This window comes from Rhea pennata, chromosome 3, assembly GCF_028389875.1.
Source record: "Rhea pennata isolate bPtePen1 chromosome 3, bPtePen1.pri, whole genome shotgun sequence".
Taxonomy (NCBI): Eukaryota; Metazoa; Chordata; class Aves; order Rheiformes; family Rheidae; genus Rhea; species Rhea pennata.
Genome location: NC_084665.1, coordinates 91,818,684 through 91,834,436, shown reverse-complemented (window position 1 = coordinate 91,834,436; position 15,753 = coordinate 91,818,684). Strand labels below are relative to the sequence as shown.

The 15,753-nt window shown below is 38.5% G+C and overlaps 2 protein-coding genes across 3 annotated transcripts in view; one reads left to right on the top strand and one right to left on the bottom strand.

Moving 5' to 3' along the window:
- The first annotated feature begins 141 nt into the window (after positions 1 to 141).
- RWDD2A (RWD domain containing 2A) lies at positions 142 to 4,761 on the top strand. 2 transcript variants are annotated; one of them, XM_062571050.1, is made up of 3 exons: positions 142 to 188; positions 1,449 to 1,670; positions 3,648 to 4,761. In XM_062571050.1, the coding sequence occupies exons 2-3, from the start codon at positions 1,455 to 1,457 to the stop codon at positions 4,323 to 4,325; spliced, it is 894 nt and encodes a 297-aa protein (XP_062427034.1). In that variant the 5' UTR covers positions 142 to 188; positions 1,449 to 1,454; the 3' UTR covers positions 4,326 to 4,761. The 2 variants fall into 2 exon arrangements, with proteins under 2 accessions (XP_062427034.1, XP_062427033.1); XM_062571049.1 differs by lacking the exon at positions 142 to 188 and adding an exon at positions 1,052 to 1,186.
- A 2,836-nt stretch (positions 4,762 to 7,597) lies between these two features.
- Positions 7,598 to 15,753, bottom strand: part of ME1 (malic enzyme 1) — a 194,337-nt gene continuing 186,181 nt past the window's right edge. The window contains exons 13-14 of the mRNA XM_062571048.1: positions 10,278 to 10,376; positions 7,598 to 7,918 (exon numbers count right to left, since the gene is read on the bottom strand). Coding sequence (XP_062427032.1) covers positions 7,751 to 7,918; positions 10,278 to 10,376 — 267 coding nt within the window. The 3' untranslated portion in view covers positions 7,598 to 7,750. The remainder of the gene's footprint in view (positions 7,919 to 10,277; positions 10,377 to 15,753) is intronic.

The window sequence follows — 15,753 nt, the reverse complement described above, 5'->3', positions numbered from 1 at the left end:
GGCCAGCGCGCACGCGCAGCCGCCACGTGGCGCGCGGCGCCAACCGCCAAAGCGGCGCCGTGGGGCGGGGCGAGCTCGGCGCCCGCCCGTCCCAACGGCCCGCGCGCGGCGGGGGCGGGGGGAGCTGCTGCGTCCGGCGGCGTTGCGGCAGGGACGCCTGCCGGTCTACGGAGAAATCAGGGCAATGTGTATGTGAGTATACGTGTGTGTGTGTGTGTGTGTGTACATATATATATATATATATATATGTACACACACACACACACACGCATATACATATGTATGTATGTATATAAATGCTTGGGATCGGCAGGACTGCCCACAACTCGGCATTATTTCTGCCCTTGGGCGCCAGCCGTGGCCAGGTGAGCATTAACGCTGGCTTTTCCTCCGCAAACGGCGCCTGCTGGGGTAAATGCCAGAGGGAGCCAGCCGTTACACTTGCGGGCTACGACGTAAGTAGCCTGTTGCTCCCCTCGAGGTGTGTGTTTGGGGGGAAAGGATGTATCGGACCTAACCTGGACTCTCCCCATCGCAGTCTTGCTTCATTTGAAGGGAGGCCGTGCTCCCTGCAGCGCAGCAGCCCCCGCAGCCCAGCACGTACCGGGCAGCGTTTGTTAAGGCTGCTGTCCTTGCTATCGCACGGTGATCAAACCATCGCCCTCCTCCTTTTGAATAAAAAAGCTCTAGCATTCATGACTGTAGAAGAGAAAAAGCCTTGGTATATGACTGAAGTGAAAATACTGTGCCAGAGTTTTACAACAGCCTGAAAGTAACTCCTGGCTGTTAACAACAGTGCTGGTTTTAACAGGGCTGCTGACTGACAGCACTGTTAAGAATCTCACAGTCCCGGGGAGTTCGGGGGCTTTAGACGTTTCCTAAGTAAGAGCCTGTCAGGAGGAGCTCCGCAACCTTTTACCGGCCGCTGAGGGGGGAACGCCGTCGGCGCTCCCGGGACGTCGCCGAGCGCGCATGCGCGGGGCGCGCCCCTCCCCGGCGTGACGTGGGGCTGCTGCCAGCGGCTGCTCTGTGGGAGCTGAGCGGACGGAGGTGGCGGCGCTGGCGCCGCTTCGCCGCCTCGCTGACCGCCCGCCGTGGAGAGGCGGCAGGGCAGGAGGAAGCGCCACCGCTCCGCGCCGGTTGGCGGCAGCCCTCTCGGGTGGCAGTCGGAGCCGTTGCCGGCCAGGTGAGGCTGCCGCGCGTGCCTTCGCAGGGCGCCCTGCCCTGCCTGCCAGGCATGCGCCCCGCCGAGGCACAGGCGCCGCCTCTAAGGGGCGGAATATTGTAGCGTTTTGCACTCAGGCGTGTTTTAATGCAAACTCTCTCCTAAAAAAAATCCGGGGTACTCTGCTGAGGCCGACTTACTCGCTAATACGGTGTGGTGCTTTGGCTGTTAAACCTTGCTGTGACTTAAAACGTGGGGTTTGACTCCAGGCTTCTCGTTCCAGGTGTGTATGGAGGGCAGTGTAATGGCTGCTACAATAAAAGAATGTCTGGAGCTCCAGCTCCTGGAAGTGGAAATGCTCTTTTCAATGTTTCCTAAAAAAGGTGAAATAAATCTGTGTGATGAGGATGCTGTGCCTGGCGTGCAGCGCTATCTGAGAAACTCTGAGGAAGCTCTGCCCCGGCAGCTTGAGTATTTGGTTGCTATCGATCTGGGGGAGTCAAAGGTGAGAACTAAAATTTAGATGTGTTCACGTGTATTGTCTTATTTACTGCTAGTGCAGATGCTTAAAAAACAAGATTTTTCACTCAACCCTACTCTAGAAAAGAAAAAAAAAAAGTATTTTCTATTTACCATTTCAAAAGCTAAGAGTAACATAAACATCTGCTGTATTTTAATTACTTATTTGAGTCTTAACTTTGGGCAAGAAAGGCTAATAGAATTGCTTCTAAGAATAGATAAGTGATGTCAGCTGTACACACACACAACATTCGCAAGAGCTTAGCTAGAGTTTTGTCCATATGAGGGTTGTTAGTTTACTGGCTTATAAAGAGTTGTGTATTGTAAATGTGAAGCTTTCTTTGTGTAAATGCATATGTTGCACTTCATACTAATAAACCACTAATAAAACCATCTTAATCTTTCTCTCCTCTGCCCTTTGCCATGCATACTTTCATTGATTTGTACTTGAAAAGAAGACTAATGTAAAAATAGTCAAAAACAGTGGAACACTGTTAAGAGTCCCATGAACATTAAAATCAGCCAAGGAACTGGGAAACAATATTTACTGTAGAATCATAGAATGGTAAGGTTGGAAGGGACCTCTGGAGATCATCTAGTCCAACCCTCAAATGCGTAGGCCGTACAAAGATTGAACCTGCAACCTTGGTATTAGCAGCACCACACACTAACCCACTGTGCTAAACCTAACCCCAGGAATGAGTTCCATTATCTTATCTTAGTTGTCATGCCTGTCCTCTTTTTTCAATAAGTGATGTAAGTACTTGCACAGAAAACAGCCATTAGAGCAAGTCTGGATATAAAATAGTACAGTGACTGAAAGTTGAAAGTAGACAGACTCAAACTAGAAGTAGATATGGTTTTCCTAGAAATAGCTGTAATTAAACATTGGAAGAAATCACAAGGTAAAAAGAGGTAAATACTGTTCTTTGGAAACTTAGCTACAAGATTAGGTATCCATCTAAAATGTACCCAGCCTTTTCAGAGAAGTTCAGTGAGCTGTATGTTGAGGGCTCATATTGTAAGATTTTTTTTTCCCCATGACAGATTCTTAAGAAACTTGGGAAAATGGTTAGTCACTTCATAGTTCGCTTCTCTCTGCAGGACTAATCATATGTTTGTATAATTTAGTGGAAGTCCCATAATGGTAAATAAGAGCCTCAGGCACTGAGGACACGTGAATCCTTTCCTGTTCTTCATACTGCAGGTAGAGTTTGGTTTCCGGAGAATTGCAGTGTTCCATTTTAAGACACTATAGGAATAATAAAGAGAAATGCAACAGCCCATGCAGGATCTAGTAGGAGATCAGGCTAGATAACTGAGAGGTTTCCATTTCCTCAAGTGCACTTAGGATCAGAATGATTTTACCCCATGTAATTCTGAGAGCACTTCCTCTGTGAGGGTGACTCCTTTTTTCAAATAATAACAATACACAATATGTACAGTCATAAACATTTTTTCCATCTAACTGTTGTCCCTGATTTCCCTCCTGGTATAGATGGTCATCCAGCGACTGTGATGAGTTGCTGATCATTGATCATACATGAATTTGGTAAGGGGCAAGATTCTCAAAAGCCACTTGTTCCTTTACTCTGACAGCCTTGTAATTTACCTTTGAAGCAACACTGAGTGCAGCATATAAAGCGTGCAGTAGAAATATCCCTAGAGAATATCTATCCAACTTCTGTCAAGTGACATCATTATCTCAGGAAATACAGCAGAAGGGATCAGCCTTGATAACATTAGAGATGTTGGGAAAGTCTCAGCAAGGTGCCACAAAAGAAGAGGAACAGGCAAAAGAATAGCTTCTTCAGGCGAAAGGAAAACAAGAAATTATTCCAGGCTTTAGGATATGGCAATCTATCTTAATTATATTATATATTAAGAAACTAGCATGTCTTTCAATAACTGCAGAATTCATTTTCTTTTTTTTTTGTGTGTGTGTGTGTATTCTGTTTTTAAGGCTAAAGTAGAATTGCAGGTACTGCTGCCTCACATGTATCCTCATGTAGCTCCTCAACTTTTTGCAAGATCAGATGCACTGAACAGACAGCAACAGTTGCAGCTCAACACTCACCTCACTTCTCACATCAGCTCTTTGGATTCAGGTGAACTGTGTATATGTGCAGCTGTCCAATGGGTGAAGGAAAACAGCCTGCCTTATTTGCAAAACAGTAAGATCACTTCTGAAGGTGCTTCAAAAGAAGAAGTATTTAAAGGAACATTTCATCGCATGTGGATCTATAGCCATCATATATATAGGCAGGAATTGAGAAGAAAGATTTTTGATTGTGCAAAGAAGTTAAATCTGACAGGCTTCTGCCTAACAGGAAAACCTGGTGTGATCTGTGTGGAGGGGATCAGAGAAAACTGTGAAGAGTTCTGGCATATTATTAGTTATCCCAGCTGGAAGCACATTTCATGCAAGCATGTGGAGAGTATAGAAACTGAGGGGAACGTTGATAGTCTTCGTCTCTTTCACACCTTTCAAGACCTACAGTTTGAGGCACATGGTGATTATGGCCTGAGGAATGACTATCACATGGATCTGGGCCAGTTCCTAGAATTCCTGAAACAACATCAAAGTGGACATATTTTTCAGATTTTATTTGGTGTTGAAGGCAAACCTTCAGACAAATAAGAGAAACTGTGAAAGGAGTTATAATTTTGAACAGCAGGTAACGAAGCAAACATTGAAATACTGTGCCTTACAGCTACTGTGAAAAGGGAAAATGTTTAACAGACAAGAAGGACAGTTCAAGGAGTTAATCTTTGCTTCTGTTCTGAATTGTTGCATGTATCTGAGAAGTATTTGCTTATTTTCTGAGATTCTAAAATCAGCATTCATCACGCTGAACCACATCTCAAAGTGGTTCCAACATGATAAAAATCCAACAGTGCAGCATGCTGAATTATACAGTTCTGCCTCATCATCTGTACTATGCTGTATGATACTAAACTGAGGTGCAGGCCTGTAATTAACAACTTACTTACACATAGAATTACAGAAGACTGAAGTAGATGTTATAACAGATCGATATAGTTTCCAATAAAAAAGCATATCCTGCTCAAAGAAATCTTACTGCTATATTCATGACTTACTTCATGCAATGTTTAGTACGGCTTTACAAAGCATGTGCTCTCACTTCATTCAGTGAAATGCAAAGCCTGTACCAAACCACAATATCAAGCTTTGTTTTTAAATAAAAGAGTGGGGAAAAAAAATTCCCACATTACCCTGTCATTTGAATGCTTTGGGTAGTACCCATACAATTATATTGCCATTAGTGACCATTATTTTCCAACTATTCTTCCTAACATCTCATTATGGTCTGGTTACGTTAAGAGTAATTTTTCAGCTGCTCAGCTCATGACATTTCATATGTATTTTGCTAGGCCAAGCAGCTTGGAAATGAAAGCATGTAAGAGGAGGTGTAATAAACAAAAGTTTAATGTCATCTCTTTTCCTTATATAGTAAATAAAAATGCATACAACTCAACCAGTCTCTCCTATGTCAGGTTAGTACTGAGAGAGAATTTTCCATGAACTTGTTAGAGAAATATTAATGCTTCAGTAGGTAGCTCTTTCCTTCTGGGCAGTGTACTGTGTTCAGATAGTGAATCTCAGTTAGAACTTCCAATTTATAATGGATCATTATAAATCATATTTCAAGATCATCAATATAATACACAAATGATGAGTGCTACTGAAAAGTCCAAGTAGCTGTGCCTTAAAGAATCACGAGCTTGCTGCTTTTGTTGCCTTCCACTTTGTCACTGGAGCACAATAATATGAAAATTGGTATGGAGCTGAAAAACAGACTTACCTGGTGAGCTGTAGAAGTTAGGGTTGTTCTAATCTAAAGGACTATTTGGACAGCAAATATTTAAAGACTATAGAATTAGTAACATATTTTATTTCAAATAAAATACAACAAAATGTTTTAATACTTTTTTTTCATAATATTAATATACTGAAATACAGGTGATGACAAAATTTCAGGTTGTTCAGAATGATGGTATACATTACTGTGGTAAGTATGAATATTGTTTACATGGCCATAATTTTGGCCAATATTATAAAAACCACAGTAAGACAAAAAAGTGTTGACAGTTTCCCATTATGTAATGAGGGAAAGGTATCTCTTCTTTGTGGGGTCAGTCTGTAGCCATGGCAGAACTGAGAGGCTGGACAAATAAAATTCTATTTTGTTTTTGTAGAGATACTGCTGAAGTATGATAATTAAAAAAAAAAGTGCAACTGCACTTTGTTTCCAGAACTGTACATTATACTTTTCATGGAGTGATAATTCTGTGGATTTTTTAGAACATCAGGTGACATGTCAGTGTGCCAGTGCACATTCCACATGATGCAAGTTTTATAGCCCTAATAAAATATTTTACTTTCAGTCTTGGTGAGAAGTAGCAAAACAGTTTTAGCAACAGGCCTTACCCATGAGACTTACAGCAGTCGGGAACGTGAAAGGCAACACCAACACAAAAGGCGAGAAAGGCTGCATAGAAGGGTATTCAGCTCAGAGGCAGAGCTGGCTGAAGCTTTATTCTGAGCAAAAGCTTTGTTGTTTGTACCCTTTTCCTGAAATGGGAAATGACTGATGACACAGTTTAGTTAGCTGATTCTAAGGAAGACCATGAGTCCATGATTTTTAATTCTGGATATGCTAATCATGAGTCATGAGTAGTTCCCCTGAATGCTTTAGTTGTGCTTTGCAGAGGAAATAAAATTTGTACCAGGATAAGGGAAACTGCCGGTTACAAAGTTTCATAACTGGTTGACAAATTAGAAGGGGTAAGAAAAGTACAAAGATACCTTAAGATGGAATTTAGTGTGTAGAAAAACATAACATTCAAAATTAGCAATGAAATTAAAAAACTAAGGTAGGAATAATAGAATAGAAAGAAATAAAATAGACAGAAATAGAATAGTATAAAATGGAATACTTAAAGAAATAATTGAGCTAAATAGATAATCTACATCCAGATAGCAGTAAGAGAGAAATGTTCAGTAAAAATCAAAGCTTTAATAGAATGTGTTTGATCCCTCCATAATGATGGGACTCTTTTCCCCGTAATTATTCAGCAGGCCTTGGCTGAGTGATTTGGAAGTTTGTTACATAGAATAATACTTTGATCACATACAATGTGTGTTTAAAAATATATTAGCTTGAAATATTCAAAGATTTCTATGCTGTTTATAAAAACAGTAAATGTACAAGGTTTAATACATAAAAGGCCTACTAAACAGATGGCTGATGTTTGTAATAAAATACTTGGAATACTTAAAAAAGAAGCCGCCTTTTTTTGTCAAGAATATGAAGTCCAAGTACTTTATGAAATATAAGCTAAACAACTGCTGAATATCAAAACAGCAGTTATCCTGCAGAGGGAATGAAATCTTCAAGCATTTACATGATACCAGTTTAGCTATTAAAATTAAAAATGTAAAATTATAATGATCTAATTATACATGAACAAAAGGCTCTACAGGTTTAGTTCTCACTATAAAATTTTTGGAATTATGCACCACAAGAGAGATAAATAAGGCTTTTCTTTGGAGGAAAGATATCCTAAACTTGTATTCTTTAAAGTTTTTTTGTTTGGTTGGTTGGTTTTTTTAATAATGATTGGACAATTTATGCAAATTACATTGTGACCTTTAATAGTTTAAACAGCGCTCATATGTATTTCTTAGATTATTTTCCATTGTAGTATTTGTCTGCTTAAGCTTAGTATTGTTCTCACTGATGTTTGTGACAAAACTGAACTTAAGTACAACCACATATTTTGATTACAAAGATCTATAAGACTTTAGTGTAGGATATGTGAGGATATAAAATAACCAAAAATGAACAACATAAATTCACTTCTCAGATTAATTTTTATTTTCTCATGTATAATTAATGACTTCTTAACCTGAGTTTCTAATGAAATATTACAATTTAGAAGAAGTTTCTGCATCTTAAAAAAACTATTCTTAGGTTTACTAGGCAGAAATGCTCTCAATATTTTAATGCTTTTAACTGCTGCTAGCTTGTTCATTCCCAATTAAATATTTACTGTTTGTACTTTCATGGCTTCTTCAGGCCAGGTATACGAGTCAGCCACAAAGCTGTTATAATCGGTGCTGTAAATCTGAGAGCGGATGAAGGCTTCCAGGTCTTCGGGCTGAGGATAGGAGGAGGCAGTATTATTCCTATAAGCTTCTTCTGCAACCTGGAAAGACACATTAAATTTCTAATCAGTGCTGATAAACTCTTTCAGTACATTTAACACAATTTAAGTAGGAATTAGTTTAAAATCAGTATAAAATCTCACCTTCTCTAATGCTGGCAGAGGATTCACCTAAATTTACACTGAATCTGGGCTAGTATATAGTGAATAAGATTAGGAAGAGGATGATGTTTGCATCCATTTAAGTTAGTCTTACTCATGCTACTTCTGAACTCTTACAAGATTATCTGTCTTTATTGTTACAAATACAGTGACTTGTTCAGTGTTCCTCCTCATCCAGTAATATCTTAGTTTTTATTGTGCAGCAGTGGTTAAAATATTCCACACACCCCAAGCACTAGGAGATACAATTTCTGCTGTTCTGTCATCAGGTTACCCAAATTTACTATCTTCAAAGCACGGTAAGGAAAATGTGATTTTTTTAGAGCTTCTGTGCTCCCTGTATATGAGAGAAGCTTATTAATATTTGCCATAGGTAAACTCACAAGAAAAAAAATGGTCCTACATAGTAAACAGGTTTGATTCCTGAGATGGTTGGAGGGAAAAAATACAGTGTGTGTGTGTGCGCGCGCGCGCATGTGTGTGGGGGTTTGCTTATTTGCTTGCTTTTTTCTCAATTAGGTCATATCTAAGTGAATCAATCATCGTATCACAAGTACAGCTAAAATAAAATGAAATTTTGAAGGACTTGGAGCCCACTCAGCACATCAAGGCAGCCTCTCATGCCTGAAGAACACCTACTTGAAAAGTACATAACTTTTGACTGGACATTCACCTATAAAACAATGTTTGATGCCCTGTTTTGAAGCAACAGCAATCTTTGACAAGATCTGCTTCAACAGCAAGTCTTTGAAATAAAGAAAGATGATCTTATTTGGGCTCTCCTCAGCCCTCACTTGAAAATAATTGTTTTAGCTTGGTGAGAAGCTAAGACCTCAAATGGAAGAGTCACTATATTTAGACTTCCTTTCTAGGATTAATCTGAAGCCCAACCTGATTTGCCTGGGAAGCATGTAAGGTGTTTTACTGTGTAAGAGTTCATCATCAGGTCTGTGCACATAATTATCACAGCTGAATGAGTTCTGAATTTATACCCCTGATTTGGTATTCCAAAAAATTTTCAAAGTATTCCTCCCCTTGAAAGAGCATAGACCACCACTAATGCTCTTGGGCTGTATAAGCCATAATTGGTATTTGCAGGAAGAAAGTTTCAATAGAGATCAGACAGAAAAAGAATTACTTCGTAACATTTTCCCTTTGTGTATTATACGTACACACACACAAATAACCTTGTCGGAGTCAACAGAGGTAGAGCTTCTGTTGCTGTCTTTCTGCCAAACACAGGTGGTTTGATTTAGCCTGAGGAATCCAGGTAATATTTTGATTTCTACAGAATAGAGTTATTACTTGTGCAAAAAAACTTTACCTGAAATAAGTTGTTTTTTTTTTAATATACAGAACAAATACAAATATTTTAATATACAGAACAGCTAAGGGAACTTTTTCATGCATGAGGGTTCTCCACTGTGCTTTCAAAAGAATTTCAATAAGTGGCATTATTTATATTCAGATGACTGAGAAGAGAGAAATCCAAGAATTACAGCCAAAAAAAAAAAAATCCTAGGAGATGAACAAATTAAGCCCATACAAATGCCAAAAAGACCACTGGAATGAGGGAGGACCTAGAGTTTTTTATTTTAAAGATTTTTTTTAATCTTAATTTTTTTTTAATTATTTAAAAATTTTAAAACATTATTTTAAAGCTTCCTCTTCTTACTAGAGTAGCCAAGTTTCTTGGGGGAAATTGTAGGTTTAGGTCAGTTACTTAAAATCTATCCACATAAATTCTGTATTTGCCAGTAAAAAGGGAAAAAAAAGAAAAAAAAGCTGTAGACAGAAAAGCATCCCCTGCAGTTAGTTTTCTGATAGGCCTGAACAAAATGAAGCAGTGTCAGGACGAACAGTGTCACTCATCCTCTTGACAACTGATAATCATGGAGGGACAAAACCTGCAAGCTTTCGTGACTGAGCTTGGGCACCAACTGGCCTAATGTCCCTAACCGGCAGGTAGTGCAGTGCAGGCTCTAGAGACATCATTCCACTTTAACATTGGTAAATAAGCAGTGAATCTGCTATACTTCCATTTCTTTCCTTCTTGCACTTGGAATAAATTTGGAGTTTTATCTATGAACTTGAATTTAATTTAGAAACTACTACTTGGCCAAGATTGATGTGAAACAACTTCAACATGTATGAAGACACATTAGTTCATCAAAGGAAATGTTAAATTATACAGAGAGCCTAAGAAGAAAAAAAGTCACAGAAGATAGGGGTGACTTACCTTCACAGCAATTTTCAGTGACACATCCTGAATAGTGACTAAAGGAGGGTACAGACGACCTTCTGCTAAATTCTCCTCTGAAACCTGCTGAGCTATTACCTAGAGATAAAGCAGATATGTTTAACTTCAAATGCCAACACAGCTGTAGCTTTACGAGTGATCTAGTCTTAACAAGGAAAGAAATGATTCCTCTTTGGCAAATTCTGCAGATACTGCTTAATCCACCTAGGCAGCATTTGTTAACAACCAACCTTACTACTAGGAACGTCTACAAAAGAGCTAGAAATTTAGAGAGTGCAAAATGCCATTTTCTCATTCAGATGACAAGATTATTTTGCTCTGATTGTATTAAATGTTTATTCATTTATATGCTTGTAGATGGGAGAGGAGAGAAAGGAACATTTTGTTAAGCATTTCCACTTAAGAGGAAATTCCCGAAGGAACAGGGTCTTGAATTAGTCCATGATACACTTAAGCTGGCAAGTGCTTCAGTATGAGATATAAATTGAGGAATCCCTCCAGCTGTCAATCTTAGTTTTAAAAATACTTTTAAAATTAAAGAAACACCTGTTATTCTGACACTTGTTAAGTCAGCCTATGCAGAGAATACTGCATAGTTTTTCAGTTCAAAAGTGCAAAACACTTTAGAAAAAATTACCAGTGGCTGGGCAGGCTTGTTGTACATCTAGCTCACAAATCTAACCTGTATGGGATCATAAAAATATGATGAACAACCACAGAACAAAGTTAAGTAAAAGCTGTTGATTCTCTAAAAATATTATCCAGCATCTTCTGAAGTCCTACAGATCACTGCAGTCAAATGTAGAAATAGAAAGTCTAATGCTGAATTCTGGCTTGTTGGAACAACAAACACATACCACTTAAAGGCAGCAACGGGTCCATCATCTCAGCCCTACCAGATAACTGAAGAAATTGTTTTGTCTTGGCTTGATTTTCCACCAGACTGACTAATGGAAACAAGGAAGGATTCAGAAGTTCCGATTCACATCTTCTGAAGCGAACATCTCCTGCATGGCCTGAATCTTTTTAGTAAGACTGAAAATGTTTGGTAATTATCTCTAGCAAAGAACAGGTCAGGAAAACACTACAAGCTGGAGAAGCTGTTTGTTCATGTTTCCTTGGTCACCTAAGAAATCCTTTATTACCCTGCGGTGTGAGGGAGTTCTCAGCAGAGTGAGGAGAGACACTGCATGCACATTTTGCTGTGGATTTACTTCATCAGCCTCATCTATTACTAGAGCAGACACTATTTAAGAACCAAAGGGTCATGGAGCTGCCTTTAGGTCTAATGATATACTTGTTATCGTTAGCTAGTATTTATGCTTGTCATTTTGGGATTTGAAATGGAAAATAGTATTTCGGGATAATCCTGATGGGCATTTGATGAGCCTGATAATCAGTTGGCTTCAGCCTGTTAACCTGTCTTCTACTTTGTAATCTCTCTGTTGGACTTGAAGGTTTCATTTTTTTAATTGCCTGTCTCTTTATGTTCTAGGGAGCTACTAGTTATAATCAAATCTAAGTATCTCATAAACTTATTAAGCACAAAATTCATATATTAAACACAGACTGGCTTTATATAGTTTTTAAGTTACTTCCACTATAATTATCTACTATAGTTCTCAGAACAAAATATTAAAAAAGTATTTTTAAGAAAGTTTTGCATCAGTAGAATCCAGAAGTACATTTCCATATGCTGCTTTGGGACAGAAAGGAAATTACTCTGCAGAGGAGGTCACTTGCCCTTTGAACAGTCAGAAACCTCTAACTCACAGTAAAAGGAGGTTCTTTACCCAAAGCAACTGCTCTTGCTTCTTAAATCTGTTACATTTTATAAACAGCTTCCATTGCATATTTAGTACATACTTACTGGGTACTTAGGATACTTAGTATCCTAAACTCCAGGACTATGCCTAATGACTGTATCCTTAGGTTCAGCATCATCCAAAAGGAAATGTGTCCCTTTCCTCTCCCAACACCATGCCACACTGTAAACCAAGGTACATTATGTAGGGACACTTCTGATCCATACTAAAGAGTGATGTAGATGCACCCTTCATGTTCCCGTGAGGAAAAATGTGAGAGCACTTAGATGCATCTTTGCATTAGATCACAGACAACAAAAGGTTAGAGCCAAAGCACTGACTAGTCCAAAAGTGATGAGATAACGCTGCGTGATGTGATCTGTAAGGTTATTCTATAGATAGAAGGCAAATGCTGATCTGGATAATGTTTGGTGGAGCTGTGCATGACCAATGAGAGGTTCTGAAAACATGAGAAGTCCTGGAACTTGCTACAATTCCTGTTGTATGCAGAAAACAAGACCTTGGGTGCGTTGCTTGTAAATAACCACTAGTACTGCCTCAAAAGAAATGCCTGACTATCAAGAATTTGTCCTCCTTGCAGAAGGTGGCAAAAAGTTTGAATGAAGAGAGCTAACACTATGGTAACTCCAGTTCAAAGAGAAATCTTGCTCTCTTCTGCAATTTACTCAGCAAACTGGTAGCTGTAGTAAGTAGTAAGTTCCTCCATTCAAAGAGAAAGTGTTAACAAGGGCAACAAGACATTATATCCAAGATATAATGCTTAAAGGGAAATTACTTGCTTACATTTTAATTTGATATTGAGAAATACAGCAGTCACAAAAAAAAAAAAAAAAAAAAAAAAAAAACAGTAGAGGGAGCTAAGACAACATAAGATCTCCTAGTTTTTGCTTTTTCCCATGAACAACAACTAGGTTATTTAACAATGGTACGCAGCCCTTTGATGAAATCAAACAGGATTTGCAATTGAATGTGTAAAAAGGAGCTTGCAACAGTGAATTTTGCTGTTAACAGTTTAACAGAGTTCTGTAGGAAACATGAAATCTGAAGAAATCAATAAAAAGTTGCTGTTAATGTAATGCAGCGCTGAAAAAAGGTAGGGAGTAGAATACTTCTGTTTTGTGATGGAGATGGTACAAAGCAAGTCAGATAACATTTGAGCAAGACTACTCAAACTGCAAGCAGTTGCAAATTTAGGCTATATAGATGTCATAACTATTTGTTCTGAAAAACTCCAATAAAAGCATTTAAAATTGCAAAAGCACAAACAGAAAGAAACATTTTCAAAGCGAATGATACATTTTTCAGGTGTTCTCTGAAAAATGTTCTTGCAGAACATCAGTCACTGGTAGAGGAAAAAAAAGATGGATCAATGTTGGAATTATTAAGAATAAGAGAGGTCAATACAGAAAGTTTAATTATGACACTGTATAAAACTGTAATGTATCATCACTTCGAATAGTGTGCATTTTTGCTCCACCTCAGTCAAACAAAAAAAGAATAAAATCAGAAATGGTATAAAGAGTAAAAAAGATGATGGGGAGGTTTTTGTACAAGAAGATTTACTAAATAGACTAGGGAAAGGACATGAAAAAGAGAAGACTGAAAGAAGGTCCAAAAGACAAATGAAGGTGAATATTTCTCATAACAATATCGGAAACCCAAATTATCAGCAGGAAATCACAAAAGGAATTAAGTGTTTTTTAGTCCAGAACTCATAGTTAAATTGTGACATTAATTGCCCATGGTCGTTCAATGGCTTAAAAAGCCATTAGGCTCATTTATGAAAGAGAAATCCACACAGGGATAGAAGTTCCAGCTCAGGAAGTCCTTAAAGCACAGGCTGCCAGAACCTGGGACGCCACCGCAACAGAAGCATCGGTCTATCCTTTCCCCTCCCTTGTCCTCTTTCCCTTAGCTTCTGCTACTAATTACATTCACAGAAGGATACTGGACTGCTTGGATCTTGAGTCTGACCCACTATGGCCATTTTCATGTTTTAAAGTAGAATTATTTGAAGCTTTTAATAAAGAAATGAGCTTATTCTATGATCTAAATGAACAGCAGCCAAGACTGGGCAGATGGTATAAAACAAGTAGGGGCATCTTGGCTTTTTCAGGACATACATACTTTCCATAATGAAAGGATTTAATGGGATTATCTCTGGACTAACGTAACTGCAGCTCACACTTGCCAAGAATATTTCATTAGTTCATAATTCTCTGGCCTTTTTGTTGTGTTTGATAGGACTCTGAAGAATAGGTAATGTCCCTTGTCATCACAGAGAAATTGCTTGCAATTAAGAGGTATTACAGCTTAGTACCTTAGATTTATCAACCAAAATCAAAGTTACATTCTATTTTACTTGGCATGAAGAAAAGAACACCTGAAAGCAGAATCTGTATACTTACAATAAGCTAACTGTGACTTTTATCAGATTTAATTTGAGAGGTGGCAGAGCGAGAATTCAGGAGATGCAGGCAAACAGCCTGAGCTGCTTATTTTTTATACTTGTATTTTTCAGATATGTTACCATTACAAAATGAGAAGGTCCCTTTATCTAACAAGCATATTTTTGGTGTTTTAAGTTTTGTAGCCTCTTGGGCACTTCCATTTCAGATGGAGAATACAGACAACTTTTCTAAGAACTATGTAAAATTACCTTCTTTTTACCTTCCCATTAAAAAATCCAGAAAACAAGAAAAGCAGTTTTGCCTTTGCTTTGTACTGTAATTTCAGCTAAGGGCATAAGCTTTCCTGGCTTTCACATTCTTGATACCTTTTCTAGCAAAGACTTCTTTGAAATCGATCAGTTTTCTGCTTGCTCATAATGGACCTTAGCTCACTCAAGATCCGGACACATGACTGACAACCTCTAACAGAGTTAGGGGAGACTACTTGTGAATGCGCTGAACGCCAGAAGTATTGTGAAGAGCTGTCCATTGACTTTGGAGCGAACAGAAAATCTCCATGCAAGAAAAAAAGTGTCAAACTTATTAGGGACTTTCATGCTTCAGATGAAATTTATGTAGCAAAATTTTTACTGAAAAAGAAAAGGCAGGAGAGAACCTCTATCTTGAGAGAATTTAGACACTTCTCTAAGATTTCTGATACCATTTTACTTCTCTGAGAGTTAAGCATCTTCGTTCACAATGGATTTTTGCTGACTTTGCATACTGCCATTTAAAAAATACTTTGATCGCCATATGTCACCTTTCATCCATCCATAAGCATCCCACAGCATTTTATATATAGGGCCCATTTCACTCAAACCAAAATGAAGCAACTTCTAGAACAAAATAAGACAACTGTTTAACACAGCAGTTCAGCCCAGTAAGTGAAGAACACCATATCCAACTGAAATTACAGGGGAAGATTTAGAACAGCAGGATATAATTACCCAAAGACTTACGAGATGGATCGTTGCCCTCTGAAGATGGTTAAAGCCAGTGGAGACAGTCTGGGCTTTTTACTAATTTTACAGATGGAAATTGCGAATGTCCTTCTTATAGAGGGCAAGCTGCCAGCAAACTTTTTTAAAGGTATCACAGCACACACCTTAAAAAAACTCTTAGAAATCCAGCTGGGGTAGTATGCAAGTGCCTGCCCTTTAAGAAAGCTTCATATCACAT